The sequence below is a fragment of the Cebus imitator genome, unplaced genomic scaffold, assembly GCF_001604975.1.
Source record: "Cebus imitator isolate Cc_AM_T3 unplaced genomic scaffold, Cebus_imitator-1.0 Scaffold137, whole genome shotgun sequence".
Classification (NCBI taxonomy): Eukaryota; Metazoa; Chordata; class Mammalia; order Primates; family Cebidae; genus Cebus; species Cebus imitator.
Genome location: NW_016107452.1, coordinates 3,057,240 through 3,073,456, shown reverse-complemented (window position 1 = coordinate 3,073,456; position 16,217 = coordinate 3,057,240). Strand labels below are relative to the sequence as shown.

Genomic DNA, 16,217 nt, shown 5'->3' with positions numbered 1-16,217 from the left:
ACATTCTGCCACTTTGCATCCCGGTGGTGCCACACCCAAGTCTCTTCTGACTACATTGTCTTTGGCAATCCACTGCCATCCATGTACTGTGTGTGCAGTGCTGTGCGGGCAGCATCATCCCTTACCAGATGTACGTGAGGGTTTAGAATAATAGTGTGGATTGGTTTATTGCTTTGGGGTAAAGCATTTTCAAAGTAGAACTGGTGAAAATCCATCCCTTCCACTAACTTACCCAAAGCTTCAGGTTCAAAAGCGGTAAGGCGTGGGTCACAGTCTTTTCTGTAGGCTTCAAAGTCTCCGTTGTTGATAGCTTCGATCAGTTGTTCAGTGACTTTGGTAATCTCTTGCTTTCGTGCTTTCACATCTTCATCCTCAATTGTTGTCTTTGAACTCTCAGTTGACTCCTTTACTCCATTTGGTTTCTTCAACAAACTCTTGGCTGCTGAGAAATTCCTTGTAGCCACCATAGTTGCCAAGATGGGACCCTTTAGTTTTCTTCTAGCGTTAAATTTCTTAAAGCAGCCTATAGACTCCTGTCTGTGCATCATGGAAGCAACAGTAGAATGCTGACAGATCCATGGGTGTTTGAGTGCCTCTGAGGCTGTGATACGTTTGGCAGGGTTGATAGTAAGCATTTTATTGATGAGGTCTTTGGCTTTAGGAATCACCATATTCCATTCCAGTGATGGAAAAGCATAAGCTCCAGCCTTGATCTGCTGATAGAGTCTGTGTTGATAAAAAAATTTGTGCTTGCTCCTGCTTTCACATTGTGTAGAGCCTGTTTCCACTTTCCTTCCTGCCATGAGTAAAAGCTCCCTGAGGTCTCCTCAGAAGCAAATGCTGCCATACTTCTTGTGCCAAAGTTATTGGAGGTGCACTGTTTGAAGACATAGTGGCAAGAAAATACTACAGTGAAGCTGTAGTATTTTCATCCCGGAAGGGTGGACACTCCACCAGTAGAATATAGAGAATGACACCACAGGCCCACATATCCACTGGTTTTCCAGAAGGGTCTTTATGTAAAACTTCTGGAGAAAGATATCCAGATGTGCCAGCAAAACCAAACCACGGCTGCTGGTCACCTTGAACTTCTGTGGCTAAGCCAAAGTCTGCCAATTTCATAGCTGCTCCCTTGGATTTGCTAGCTAAGAGCAAATTCTCAGGCTTCAGGTCCTGATGGACCATGCCAATCTGATGGCAGTGTAGCACAGCCTCCAGGATCTGCTGAATACAATGATTTCAGGTCCCTGTGAACTATGCCATTTACGTGACAATGATTTACACTTTCTAGAATCTGCTGTATACAGTGAGTGCATCAGCTTCACTGTAGTATTTTCTTTCCGCTATGTCTTCAAACAGTTCACCTCCAGTAACTTTGGCACAAGAAGTATGTCAGCATTTGCTTCTGGGGAGACCTCAGGGAGCTTTTATTCATGGCAGGGAGGAAAGTGGAAACAGGCAGTACACATGGTGAAGCAGGAGCAAGAGAGAATTTTTTTTATCATGAAATAATGTTAAACTTTGTCCAGTGATTTTCCTGCATCTATTGAGATGATCGTATGGTTTTTATACTTCAGTCTGTTAATGTAACATACTGTATCACATTTCCTGATTTGTGTATGTTGAACCATTCTTACATCCTAGGAACAAATTCCACTTGATCACGTTGTATGATCCCTTAAGGTGCTGTTGAATTTTGTTTACTAGTATTTTGTGGAGAATTTTTGCTACCTTTTAAAATAAGTGTGGAAGTGTTCGTGCTATCTAATTTTTGCAAGGGTTGGAGAAGGCTTGGCATTAATCTTATATAAATGTTTGGTAAAATTCACTGGTTACATCATCAGGCCTTGAGATTTCCTGTGTTGGGAGTTTTCAATTACTGATTTAATCTCTTTGCTCATTATTGGTATGATTAGATTTTTAATTTCTTACAATTTTAGTAGGTTGTATGTTTCTAAGAATTCGGTTGTTTATTGATGGTATATCGAAATACATTTGACTTTTGTACATTAATTTGTGTCCTGCAACTTTATTAATCTCATTTTTAGTTGTAGCCCTTTTTTTGGGAATTTCACCAGACTTTCTCTGTAGAAGATCATGTCATTGTCATATTATCATGTCATTGTCATCAATATCATATTAATAAAGATATTTTTAACTTTATTTTCAGCTGGATGACATTTGTGTCTTTTGCTTTCCTTATTGCATTTGCAGGAGTATCTAGTACAGCATTGAATTTAAGTGGTCAGAGTAGATATCTTTTCTTATCAAATGGAGAAAAATGTAGCCTTTTGCCATTGAGTGTGATATTATAGACTTCTCATGCATACTCTTGAGCAGGTCAAAGAAGCTGGGGCATTTTGTTTCCCCTTTTTGGATCACTGTCCTTCATTGACTAATATCCAGTGTCTTGCCAACCATTGTTTTATATGTCTGTTCTTTGGTTGTTTTAGGAAGGAGGGTAAATCAGATATTACTTACTATACCTTGCCTGGAAATGGAAGTTCCTAGGTCTGCTCTAAATATATTTTTAAATAAAAATAGAAGACTTTAAACTCTTATATCACTTACATGATTGATTAGTTTATTTTACTATGTAGAGAAAATTTTGTTCCTCATAAAAAACAACATGAAAGCACATATATGGTTGATATTATAATCTTGGACTGAATGATTGATTGGCTCATTCAACAGCTATTTATTATATGTCTACTATGTAACAGTGCCAGGTAGACTTCCAGGCCCTGGAGATTTGTCTCTAGACAAAGAAGGCAGGTTTCTGCTGGAGTGGAGCTTTCATTCTGGTGCAGGAAAGAGTAGATTATTACACAAGTAAACACATAGGTAAGATAATTGCAGATAGTGAAGACCATTTTGAATCTAGCTTTGTTTGAGAGAGAATGACTGGCAAAAGGAAATACTTTAGAATAGTCATCTGAGGAGTCCTCTATGAAGAGCTGACATTTGAGCTGAGATGTAAGTGATGAGAAAGAGCCAGTTGCCCCAAGTTTTGGGAGAAAAGCATTCTACACATCAAAATAGATAATGACCAAAAGGACTTAAGCTGGATAAAGGATTTAAAGACAGAAATACTTCCCTCACAAACAAAGGGTAGGAGCCTAATGAGAAGGGACTTCAAATTAATATCAGAACCATGCTATAGGTTATTTATAACATTATTCTCAGGGGAATCATGAAGAAAACATTTTCATAGGGCTTTACAGGTTGTTCAGGCAGGCATTACTCTGCCACCAGAGCCACACAGGTTGTAAAGGAGCTTGAAAATAGCCCTAGATTTAGGTGTGTGCAGTAGTATGCTAGGGCTGGCTTGGGCAGGCTCTCCAGAGCCAACTGTGGGCAACTTTTCCTAACTCACATTCAATGATGTCACCTTCCTAGCTTGAAATCAACCATGGTGGGAGAATTTACACCACAAAAATGGCAAATTTTACAAATCATGGGCTTTTCTCCCCAGAAATCTCATTGTTAAACATTTATTAGCATACCACTTTATATAACAGTGTTTATGAGCACAACACTACATAATCAGTACTCTGTATAATATGAATATATATTCATATATTCATATAGATCGTAGTCCATAGCCTCTAAAAGTAAGTAAGAACATAATTTTATTTAACGAAGAAGAAAGTTATACTAATTATACTTTTGAGATTCCATGGATGGAGGTAACAACTTACTTTCAACTATGCTAAAAATGTGAAAACCTGAACTTTAGAATTGAATAAATACAGCATTGCTTAAGATCATTATGTAGAAAATGCTGTATAGTTTATTTTATTGTATGCATTGGTCATTCAAATAAAAGGCCTATCTCTCATTACAAGTCCAAAATTTTAAAAAAATCAACATCAATACAGTTTTGAGAGTTTATCAAAAATGTTTGAACTTAATAAGTCCAATTCATAATAAAAGTCAAGACTTTGGGAACTTATATGGACAAATTGAAAACAGCCTCCCTTTTACCTACTATCACATGGCACTTGCTGCTTTTTATTGGTGTATTATTTAGTTACCTGTTTTTCCCAAATAGACACTAGCACGCTTGAGGGTAGAATTCCTCTGTGTCTTATATTATTTATATTTTGTGTTGAGATAGTTGCCCAGCTCATTATAAGTGATCACGAAATGTCAAGTGAAAAAAAAAATCAATGTATTTATCTGTTTATCATGTATGTTTATCTATCTATCTATCTATCTATCTATCTATCTATCTATCTATCTATTGTGACTCCTTACCAAGGCATATTCATGTTTGGGTATACCACTTCACACACAGATGGTAGCATGAAGATTCTACTTTTACAGATCTTTCACTATGTCTTATCAATCAGATACATTGTTCAGTAACCTCTTTTCTCTGGACAGTCTCACCACAGAGTCCAGCACATAGTGCTGATCATGTAGCCCATTTTGTAGGTAAGATATTTCTGACAAGTTAGTTGAGTATAAACGTAATTAAAACCTGATTGTATTGACCACATCACTGGCCTGCTGTGATGGCATTTGGACAGTCTGACATGAGTAGATTTGCCCTTCCTTGCTCTTAACGACTAGATGCAGGTGAAAATGTCCAGTGAGCCTTTATATCCCAGTTGCCTAACAAGCTATGAGAAAGAAAGTCTCAGGGTAGCTCTTCTCAGGCACTCTGGTTCAATAGAAAAGAAACTGACCATTACTACCAGGTACCAGCCAAGCACATCACTATGAATAGATCCATTTGGACAAGGTGGCTTCTTTTTCTTTTTCTAGAAGCTGAAAATATCCCCTGATAGCTTAACAGAGAAGAATAAATTGCCCTCATGTATTTACACAGAGGAGAAGATTTTCCTCATTGTACTTGCAATTTTGTCTTGTGTGATGACCTCCATTTTCATAATCCTTCATGGAGTATCATGATTTAAAAAGCTTTCTCTCCCTGCTGTTTCTGTTAAAAGGTTTTCTGGTGCAATTCCTGGAAAGTCAAATTCTGCATTTAAATGTTGTATTTTCACAGATATAATATAAAAGAGGCCATACTTTTACGTGTTTTTCTTCCTGGGAGAGTAGCAAGCAATTCCACCCTTCTGCATATATTGTTAACCAAGCTATAAGAGTGTACAGCAGCTCTAATAGCAAAGCAATTGTGATTACATCTTGCTCGTAATTACATTTATTTGCTCACATATGTCCAAAAAGGCAAGCATTAGTCAGACTCTATGGGTATGCGTTTGTGCAAGGAAAATCATCCAGTGGGTTGACAGTGAAGAAAATAGCTTTTAGCTTCTTAGGTCTCTCCCATCACAGACACTCCCAAAGACTATCAGAGCTTACTTAGTTTTTGCTTCCATGCTTCTAAAATCGATTGCATTTTCAAAGCAGGGTGATTTATTATGGGTGATGGATTTGCATCAAAATAAACAAAATATTAGCAGGTGCATATAACAAGATACATGTCTGTGTTCCCAGAGAAGAGAGTTAAGAAATACCATGGTTCAAAGCAACTTTAGAAAGGCAGCTGTCCCATCCAAAGAAAGGATGTTTGCTGCTTCTCAGGGAATGTAGAGGAAAATAAGAGAGTTCGGCATGTGAAAGAATTTTAGATCTGCATTTTTGAACTGTCCCTAAGGAAATGGGACAGTGATGGAAATAGCATTGGCTTTTTGTGAGGTGGATGGGTTTGGGTCCTGGCTGTAGTATTTATAACTCAAAAGAGTTTGGAGAAATTACTTTACTCCTCTGTGCCTTCATTTTCATTCTTTCTTTTTTTTCTTCTTCTTTTTTTTTTTTTTTGAGACGGAGGTTTGCTTTTGTCGCCCAGGCTGGGGTGCAATGGCATCATCTTGGCTCACTGCAACCTCCGCCTCCTGGATTCAAGCAATTCTCCTGCCTCAGCCTCCCAAGTAGCTGGAATTATAGGCATGTGCCACGGTGCCCACCTAATTTTGTATTTTTAGTAGAGATGGAGTCACCATGTTGGCCAGGCTGGTCTGGAATTCCTGACCTCAGGTGATCCACCTGCCTTGGTCTCCCAAAGTGCTAGAATTACAGATGTGAACAACTGTGCCCAGCCTGTGCCTTCAGTCTCTTATTACTAGAATGGAGGTAGCAATGCCAAGCTTATTGGGCTGTTTTAAAATGTACTACTCATGAGATTGTACAAACTCCTTGCAAGCAGCCACTGAAACTGAGCTGCTGTGGTATCCTTAGAACCTGGCATAGTTCCTAGAATATCTTACTCAGTGAGTATTTCTTTTTAAGTATTTGAACGTAAATTGCTTGATATGGACACGTCTCAGACCATTGCATTGTATTATTTTCCTATTGGTGCTGTAATAAATGACCACAAACTTCGTTATGTAAAAAACAAAAATGTCTCCATTCTGGAGGTCACAAATCCTAAAATTAAGGTATTGTCAGAGCTGCAATCTTCCAGAGGTTCCAGGAGAGAATCACTGTTTTTTTTTTTTTTTTTTTTTTTTTGCCTTTTCCAGCTTCTAGAAGCCATCTGCACTCCTTGACTCATGGCCCCCTCTAACATCTTCAAAGCCAGAAGCAGAGCATCTTCAAACCTCCCTCTAACTCTTATTCTCCTGTCTCCCTGTTGTAAGGATCCTTGTGATTACATTGAATACACTGAATAACCTGGGGAATCTCCCCATTACAAGATCCTTAACATAATCATACTGCAAAGCTCTCCTTTTTGCCACATAAAGTAGCATATTCACAGGTTCTTGGAATTAGAATGTTGGCATCTTTAGAGCATCATTATGTCTACCCCAAGTATCTACTGTGTAGTAAAACGTTCCTATTTATTATTATCATTTCATTTTATTGCCTGTTGAAAGCTTTTATTGAAGACTTTCCTAAGAAGTAATGGGCCAAACTTCTAGATTCCCTTTTCATTTCCATGACAATGGTCCAAGGATGCCAGACACCATCATGACCCTTCAGGGCTAATTGGCAGTGATTACTTGCATTTGAGTTAGGAAGGCCTTTGTTGGGTTGAAGAAGTTTTCAGCAACTAACAGAAGCGTGGAACTCCATGAGTATTTGTGGATTAAATGAGTAAATGAATATTCAAAAGGTAACAGCCTAACTTCTAGGGTCATTTGTGAAGACAAGAAACGCCTGGTAGAAAATTCTTTGTAATTGACAAAAGAGCAACCTAGTACACATATAATTCCAGGGTTTTATGTATTTTTAAAAATGTGGTGGTGGCTCATATGCCTTTCTTTCCTTGGGCTGAAATATTTTCAAGCACAGTGGTTGAGTTCTTAGGGGCTGAAGCTTATTGGTACCCACCAAATACTTGTGAAATAGAATTGAATTATGTAAATCATCAAATAATTAATGGAAAAGCCAAGATCTCATACAAAATTTAGGAAAAAAGTTAAGGAGCCACTAAATTCAGTCTTTCAGCTAGTACCTAGAGTTTTTCTGGCCATGCAGCTTAATCTTAAAATGATAAGCAGCTTTGGCAAAGTCTCAGGATACAAAATCAATGTGCAAAAATCACAAGCATTCCTATACACCAATAACAGACAAACAGAGAGCTAAATCATGAGTGAATTCCCATTCACAATTGCTACAAAGAGAATAAAACACCTAGGAATACAACTAACAAGGGACGTCAAGGACCTCTTCAAGGGGAACTACAAACTACTGCTCAAGTAAATAAGAAAGGACACAAACAGATGGAAAAACATTTCATGCTTATGGTTAGGAAGAATCAATATCATGAAAATGGCTATACTGCTCAAAGTAATTTATAGATTCAATGCTATCCCCATCAAGCTACCATTGACCTTCTTCACAGAACTGGAAAAAAACATCTTAAACTTCATGTGGAACCCAAAAAGAGCCCACATAGCCAAGACCACCGTAAGCAAAAAGAAAAAATCTGGAGGCATCATACTACCTGACTTCAAACTATACCTCAAGACTACCGTAATTAAAACAGCATGGTACTGATACCAAAACAGAGATATAGACCGATGGGACAGAAGAGAGGCCTTGGAAGTAACGCTACACATCTACAACCATTTGATCTTTGACAAACCTGAAAAAAACAAGCAATGGACAAAGGATTCACTGTTTAATAAATGGTACTGGGAAAACTGGCTAGCCATATGCAGAAAGCTGAAACTGGACCCCTTCCTTACACCTTATACAAAAATTAACTCGAGATAGATTAAATATTTAAACGTAAGACCTAATGCCATAAAAAAAACCCGAGAAGAAAACCTAGGCAATATCATTCAGGACATAGGCATAGGCAAGGACTTCATGATTAAAACACCAAAAGCATTGGCAACAAAGCCAAAATAGACAAATGGGATCCAGTTAAACTCCAGAGCTTCTGCACAGCAAAAGAAACAATCATTAGAGTGAACCAGCAATCAATATACTGGGAGAAATTTTTTGCAAGCTATCCAACTGACAAAGGGATATCCAGACTCTACAAAGAACTAAAACAAATATACAAGAAAAAAACAACTCTGTCAAAAAATGGGTGAAAGATGTGAACAGACACTTTTCAAAAGAAGACATTTATGCGGCCAACAAACATGACAAAATGCTCATCATCACTGGTCATGAGAGAAATGCAAATCAAAACCACATTGAGATACCATCTCACACCAGTTAGAATGGCGATCATTAAAAAATTTGGAGACAACAGATGCTGGAGAGGATGTGGAGAAATAGAAATGCTTTTACACTGTTGGTGGAGTGTAAATTAGTGCAACCATTGTGGAAGACAGTGTGGCGATTCCTCAAGGACCTAGAAATAGAAATATCATTTGACCCAGCGATCCCATTACTGGGTATATACCCAAAGGATTATAAATCAATCTGTTACAAAGACACATACACATGTATGTTCCTTGCCGCACTGTTTACAATAGCAAAGACTTGGAACCACTGCAAATGCCCATCAAAGATAGACTGGATAAAGAAAATGTGGCACAGAAAACCATGGAATACTACGCAGCCATAAAAAAGGATGAGTTCATGTCCTTTGCAGGGACATGGATGAATCTGGAAACCATCATTATCAGCAAACTGACACAAGAACAGAAAGCCAAACACTACATGTTCTTACTCATAAGTGGGTAAGTGGGTGTTGAACAATGAGAACACATGGACACAGGGCGGGGAATAACACACACCACGGTCTGTTGGGGGTTGGGTGGGGGGGCTAAGGGAGGGATAGCAGGATGTAGAGTGATTGGGGAGGGATAACATTAGGAGAATACCTAATGTAGGTGACAGGAGGATGGAGGCAGCAAACCACCATGGCATGTGTATGCCTATGTAAAAATCCTGCAATATCTGCACATGTACCCCAGAACTTAAAGTAAAATAAAAATTAATCTATTAAATTTCTTCTCCGATGATACTGGAATAAATGAGGTTTCTATATTTGGTGAATTTGGTGGGAAGTTCTTTATTACACTCAACCAACTATGATCTCTCTATACTGTCTCTCCATCCAGGTCTGGTGTTCTCTGTCTCATGTGTCGCCTCCCCTTGGGACTGGCTCCCTTTTCTTTGTACTCTTGTATATTATCTCACATCTCTCCTGTAGCCTCTATTGTGTCAGATCTCAAGGGGCAAGTTTTGCATTTCTACCACTAGACCATAAATTTCTTAAAGGCAGGTTTGTTTTGTCTTTGAATTCTCAGAGCCAAGCAGAGTACAAAATCTATAGCACAGGCAGAGTCCACTTTGGTTGAATGAATGCTACAGGTAATTAAGCATAATGGAACAAGCCCAGGACATTCAGTAAAGAGGATGGGGTTTGAGGTTTGATCATGCCACTTTTGAACTGTGTGAATTGGGCAAGGCACTTATCCCCTCCCAATCATAGATTCCTGTGATTTTATGGCAACCACATGGGGTTGTTTTGAGGATTAAATGAGTAAATTATGGGAATATATTATGCAAATGGAAGGGTTGTCTCAGTGTCCTTGAAGCCACATAGAATAGCTCTAATCCTTTTCTGTTTGGCAGCCCTTCAAATATTCAGAGGAAGAGATCTCACACTCCATATTCCAACCTGACTATACATGTAAATACCTTGGAAGGTAATTACAAAGAGCAGTAAGCACCAAGTGAAAACCAGAATGAGAGACTTGGACAGTGTCTGGGGAGCAGGGAAGGGATGTGCAGTTTAGATTGAACAGTCAGGAAGGACTTCTTGAGTAGAGACATTTGCTGCTGATTTGAGCAGGAAGGATTCAGTTTTATATTGGCTGCTGTAACAAATATCGTAAACATGATGGCTTAAGACAACGCTTATAGTTCTGTTGGTCAGACATAGGTCTCACTAGGTCCAAATACAAATGTTATCGGGGCAATGATTTTTTTTTATGGAGTCTCCAGGGGAGAATTCATTTCCTTGCCTGTTTGAGCTTCTGGCGACCACCCACAGTCCTTGGCTTGTTGCCCCTTCCTCCATGCTTAAACCCAGCAACGGTGGGTCTAGTCCGTCTCACATCTATCTTCCTGACCCTTCCGCTCTCATGTTAACTTTTAAGGAGTCTTATGACTAACTACATTAAACCTACTTGAATAAACCAAGCTAATCTTATCTTCAGGTCTTTATCTCANTTTGCAAAGTCTCTTTTTCTATGTGAAAAGTCTCTTTTTCTATATATTATTTCATCGATTCTCATGGCAACCCTGTGACAAGGCGGTATTATTCTCTTCCTTCTACCTGATGGGAAAATGGTAGCTCAGAGCCTAAGCTATGTCCCTGAGATCACATAACTAATGTCTAGTAAAGGTAAAATACGAATCTAAACACTATGGGTATTTTTTTAGGTTCTGGGGGTCAGGATGTGGACATCTTTGGGGACCATTATTCTGTGCATCACACAGTTATAAGGATATATGGGGCAGAGTTCACCATATAAAGACACCAAGAAGAGTAAGGGCTCTTGGCACGTTTAAAAGAAAGAAAGAAGACCAATGTTTCAGTAGCTTTGTAAGCAAAGAGGGTAGCAAAAGTAGTCATGTTGGTTACCGTTTACTCAGGATTACTATGTGTCTGTCACTCGGTAAGCACTTTTTATACATTATTTCATAGATTCTCATGGCAACCCTATGACAAAGGCAGTATTATTCTCTTCCTTCTACCTGATGAGGAAATGGTAGCTCAGAGACTAAGATATGTCCCTGAGATCACAGAACTAATATCTACTGAAGGTAAAATAGGAATCCAGACACTCTATGGGCGTTTTTTCTTGACCATGAAACTTTTCTGCTCCCAATGCCTGTAATACCTGTGTTTGGAAGTAGATCTCAGCGTAAACTTGGAGGGGTTAGTCCATGGTTATTGGTGAGCCTGGATCCTTTCTTAACTTCTGTGTTAAGTGTACTTTGAAAACTTTCTCGCTGGTTTCGAGCTCCAGGCAGGGACATTTTCCTGAGAAACAACAATACACTGAGAAAGAAAAAAGTGGCTGCTAACAGCTAAGAGCTTATCTAACTGTAAAAAGCTTTGTAATTTTGGGAATTGGCCTGACCCTCACAGCAGCCCTGGTGTTCTTCTGTTGCACATGAAAACTCCAGTGTCACATAGGGTACTCTGTGACCATGACAGAGTCAGGCAAAAACAAGACCAGTCTGTAATCATGTCTCAGCACAAAGTATGAGTGTTGTTCAGAAATACAACATAAAGTACCAACCATCAAAATGCCAACCATCCCACATTCCTAGATAATATGGTGACTGCAGCTTCCTTACCAATCACAGCTGAAGCCTCACAGTGGTCTGCCCTCCCTATAGGTCAGTGTGCTAAGATACACAATCACAGAATTGCCTCCACTTACTCACAGTACCCAATCTAGAACAAACTTTCGCTTCCTTAAATCTGCTTGAAAATCACCTCATGCAAGCCCAAATCCTGCAAGTTCTTTCTAGCACCTTGTTACCAAGATGACACATGGCTCCCTTTGGTGTAGTTTTCTCAAATTCCAACAAGCCAGTAAACCCAACTTTGTTGTACAGGTGTGTTTCTGGGTGTCTGGCTGATGGGTATTGTCAATCAAGAAACACAAATGCATGTAACAGCACCCACATCCCTAATATTCTTCTCTGTGCTGTTGGGGGCTCTTACAGGTTGGGTGAGGTCCTATGGTGAAAAAGGCACAGAATGCAATTTGGTGCCAAACTGCAAGGAACAGAGCACTCAGAGTACAGGGGGATAAGCAGGGAGACAGAATTTAAGGTTCAGTTCCCGAGTCTACATGTGTGACCTCAGGCAAGTTGTTTAATCTCTTTCAGCCTCTGTTTAATCCTCTTTAAAATTAGCATAACGATATATCAATTTACAGAAATGTGAAAATTAAATGAGATAATCCATGGGAAGACCTTAACACAAAGCCTGCCACATAGCAAGCGTAAGATAAATGCTGGCTATTTATTACAAATACTTACTGTGAGAAAAAAAAATGAAATTTGCTAGAGATGGCATAATCAGGAGTGCCCAGCTGGAGAAAGAAGGGCGTAAGAAGAGGTGAGTAAAGAATAGGGAAGCCAATACAAAGCGAGGAGGCACTGTAGTCTGCCAGAACAACATTGGAAGTCCTCAGTGATTGGAAGAGACAGAGAGGCATTCCTCTGAACCATTCTCTAGCCAAGTCACTGGGACCTTTCACCCTTTCTACGAGGATGACCAGTTCATTAGATTATGTTTCAAACTTTATCATAATAGTTAAGCATATGAGTTCTTGGAAAAGGAAAAGTGTCCTAAATAATAAGTGATTATCTTGGGCTGAAGTGGTTTAGTGAAAACACACAAAAAAATGCAACATGGTTTGGGACTGTGAAACACCTGGATTCACATCTTGGCTTCTCTTGCTTTATAACATCATGCAACTCACTTTCCATTCCTGTACCTTCCAGAGTTCTCTGGCAAAACGCGATGGATACCTACAATTCAACATTTTTGAATTTTTGAAGGAGAGAGTTTAGCTTATTGGATATATAAAAGTATCTATGTTATTAGTGGTGGTGATGGTGGCGACAATGATGGTAGTGCTGGTGGTGATGGTGCTGGTTCTGGTGTTGGTGATGATGGTGATGGTGATAGTGGTAGTTGTGGGTTGGTGATGGGGATGGTAGCGGTGGTGGTATCTCTGGTGGTAATGATAGTGTTGATAATGGTGATGATGATAGAGTTGGTAAGGGTGGGGTTAGTGACGATGGTGATGCTGGGGTGGTGACAATGATGGTGATAGTCCTAGTCCTGGGGGTGATGACTGTGATGGTGGTGATGATGGTGATGATGATAGAGTTGGTGAGGATGGGGTTAGTGATGATGGTGATGCTGGGGTGGTGCCAGTGATGGTGGTAGTCCTAGTCCTGGGGGTGATGACTGTGATGGTGGTGATGATGGTGATGATGATAGAGTTGGTGAGGATGGGGTTGGTGACGATGGTGATGCTGGGGTGGTGGCAGTGATGGTGATAGTCCTAGTCCTGGGGGTGATGACTGTGATGTTGGTGATGATGTTGGTGATGACTGTGATGTTGGTGATGATGTTGGTGATGATGGTGATAGTCGTGATGATGGTGATGATAGAGTTGGTAAGGGTGGGGTTGGTGACGATGGTGATGCTGGGGTGGTGACAGTGATGGTGATAGTCCTAGTCCTGGGGGTGATGACTGTGATGTTGGTGATGATGGTGATGATGATAGAGTTGGTGAGGGTGGGGTTGGTGACGATGGTGATGCTGGGGTGGTGACAATGATGGTGATAGTCCTAGTCCTGGGGGTGATGACTGTGATAGTGGTGATGATGGTGATGATGTTGGTGATGATGGCGATGATGATAGAGTTGGTGAGGGTGGGGTGGTGACAATGATGTTGATAGTCCTAGTCCTGGGGGTGATGACTGTGATGGTGGTGATGATGGTGATGATGTTGGTGATGATGGTGGACTCACCCTATACTCTTCAAAGTATGAACTGAACTGTTTTCTTCTTTCACTGAAAGTTGTCAAGTAAATAATTTTCTATTCTTTAAACTTCATCTTCCACTAACCTGTGTTAACCACACATGTCATAGATGGAGGTGGCAAGAAAGAAAAGGAGGTCTACAATTAAAAGAGGTAGCACGGGCTGGAGCCTCAGTTCTTCCTTTTTAATTTTTTTTCTTTTTAAATTTTTTGTTTTTAGTTATGAGTATATATTAGCAGTATGTATTTACGGGATACACATGATGCTATTTTTGGCATTCTTCTGGTCCTGAGACCTAAGCTCAGACATTGTTTCCCACCTTCCTAGAGGCACTCTGCTACCTCTGAGTGGAGCATTTTCTTATTTTTAAATCTTTTAAAAGCATCGTTATAACTTCATTAGCTCTACTTTCCCACTTCCTTCCCCCGTCCCCAGACTGCACATCAAGTGTTCCAGGGAGACGGCCCCTTCTTTTACTGTGGGAAAAACCAGGATGAAACCCATTCTCGCAGCATCTGAAATTGTAACGTCAACTTCAGCATGAGATGAACCAGAATTCCTAGAGAATCACAGTGCTTATGAGTGGTAAACCTTGACTTTATTCATGCAATGCCCAAGCAAGCCACATGCTGTGATCTGTCCTCTAACTTCTTTCCTCCTCCAGAATATAATAAATTAAACATAGTATGAAATGCAAAAAGGTTACATTGAGACACATACTATTTGAAGGTTTAATTCATTTTTCTAGTGTATAAGACACAAGGCTATTAAATTTTTAAAGCAGTGATCTCCTAAACTCTCTACTTTATGAGGGCTTTCTTCATAAAGATAAATGGTTTCCTTGCCAAATCAAATGCAGATTTGAAACAAATTAAGTTAATGTTCAGTGGTACAAGGTAGAATGGATGGGGGAGCTGTTTTATTTTGCATTGTAATAACCATACACACCTAAATCAATAGCTGTGGAAAAAAGGCAATAATATCACGTAACTACAGGAAATGAAATATAGTGGTTGGGTGGGGGGGAACAGGCTGCAAAAAGAAAGAGTTTGTATTGGAATAATGACATTTCATTAAACAGGGAAGGAGTGGTATTGAAGAGAAGTCCATAGCAGTCAATTCTGTTTCTTATAATAACACTTGAGACGAGTTAAAGTTGGCTGGGTATTGTGATAAAGGATAGTGCTGCCGTCCTTTTGTGCATTGTGCTATAATTTTATGTTTAAAGAAAACCCGAGATATTAAAGAGGCAGCACATGTTTTCTCAGTGTGTCCTTATTCTCCTAATATTTTGCTTAATTTGGTACAAGATCTTATAATCTGTCAGAAAGCCGTTGCTTGGATAAGGAAGGAAGTCCTAGGTTTAAAAATGTGCATTTGATTGAAGGCCAATAGGGATTCCTATTCTTTTTAAAAATTTTGTTGTTGTTGTTGGAGGGGCAAGACAAAACAAAAGGATTTGCTCTTAATAAAAGAGGCTTTTTCAACAGTTATCAGAGAGAGATTCATTCTCAGAGTTGGTATTTTTCAACATATACCTATCTATCTGTATTCTGTAGAATATCTACATAAGAGATATTATAGGAATCTGAACACAGTGGCCTTCACAGGTGTGGGGACCTGACTCAGGGATGTCACTGTCTGAAAACCACTTTGATTAAACTTTCTTCCCAAGCTGCTTCTAAAAGTGATTGCACAAGAAGAGAAGAGAATGGTTCCAATATTCTCTTCCTCTAGGCACGGCCCCAAATGGCCATAACGTGTTTGAAATCAGCCTTCGGATACTGAAAGCTGGAGAGGGGCACCTGTATGTTTGTTTCTCCCTGGGCCCGTTTCTCTTCTCTTTGTAGGAAGGAACAGAAGTACTTTTTCAATCTGGCACCTGCACGCCCCCGCCCAACCCCCAAAGCTAGGCCTACAGGAGTGCTTGTAGAAAAAGCAAGGAACTAGAGGGACCACGTCTTCTAGGAAGCCTTCTCTGCCCTCTCCAGTTAGATGAACTGTTTGTCTCCTTTCATAGTGCTGCTTTGAAGTGGGAAGACAGTATTAGGCATTTTCCTATATTATCCCAAATGGTGGGACACGTGATGCCTGCGAAATGGGAAGAAGGTTCCACAGAGGTTAAGCCTATGGGGCCTAGAAGACTAACCACTCAAGGACAAAATAGTGTCTGTGACCTTCAGTAGCTTGGCAATCTTGGGAAATTCCCTTAAACTCTGTTCCTCAGTCTTCTCCTCTGTAAAATAGT

The 16,217-nt window shown here is 39.7% G+C and overlaps 1 protein-coding gene and 1 long non-coding RNA gene across 2 annotated transcripts in view; one reads left to right on the top strand and one right to left on the bottom strand.

Moving 5' to 3' along the window:
• LOC108313475 overlaps positions 1-16,217 on the top strand; it is a 705,356-nt gene that overhangs the window by 129,295 nt on the left and 559,844 nt on the right. The gene's annotated exons all lie outside the window — the stretch shown is intronic.
• On the bottom strand, positions 51-1,369 carry LOC108313439 (calcium/calmodulin-dependent protein kinase type II subunit delta-like). Its single transcript, XM_017541849.2, has 2 exons — positions 927-1,369; positions 51-736 (listed from the first exon to the last, which is right to left on the bottom strand). The coding sequence occupies exons 1-2, from the start codon at positions 1,183-1,185 to the stop codon at positions 51-53; spliced, it is 945 nt and encodes a 314-aa protein (XP_017397338.2). The 5' UTR covers positions 1,186-1,369.

What these genes read in the sequence shown, in the direction of transcription:
- LOC108313439 (XM_017541849.2), bottom strand. Translation starts at nt 1,185, where the DNA reads ATGGTCCATCAGGACCTGAAGCCTGAGAATTTGCTCTTAGCTAGCAAA. An exon ending in TCCACCCTTCCGGGATGAAA is followed by an intron (nt 737 to 926) that starts ATACTACAGCTT and finishes ACAAATTTTTTT; the next exon opens with ATCAACACAGACTCTATCAG.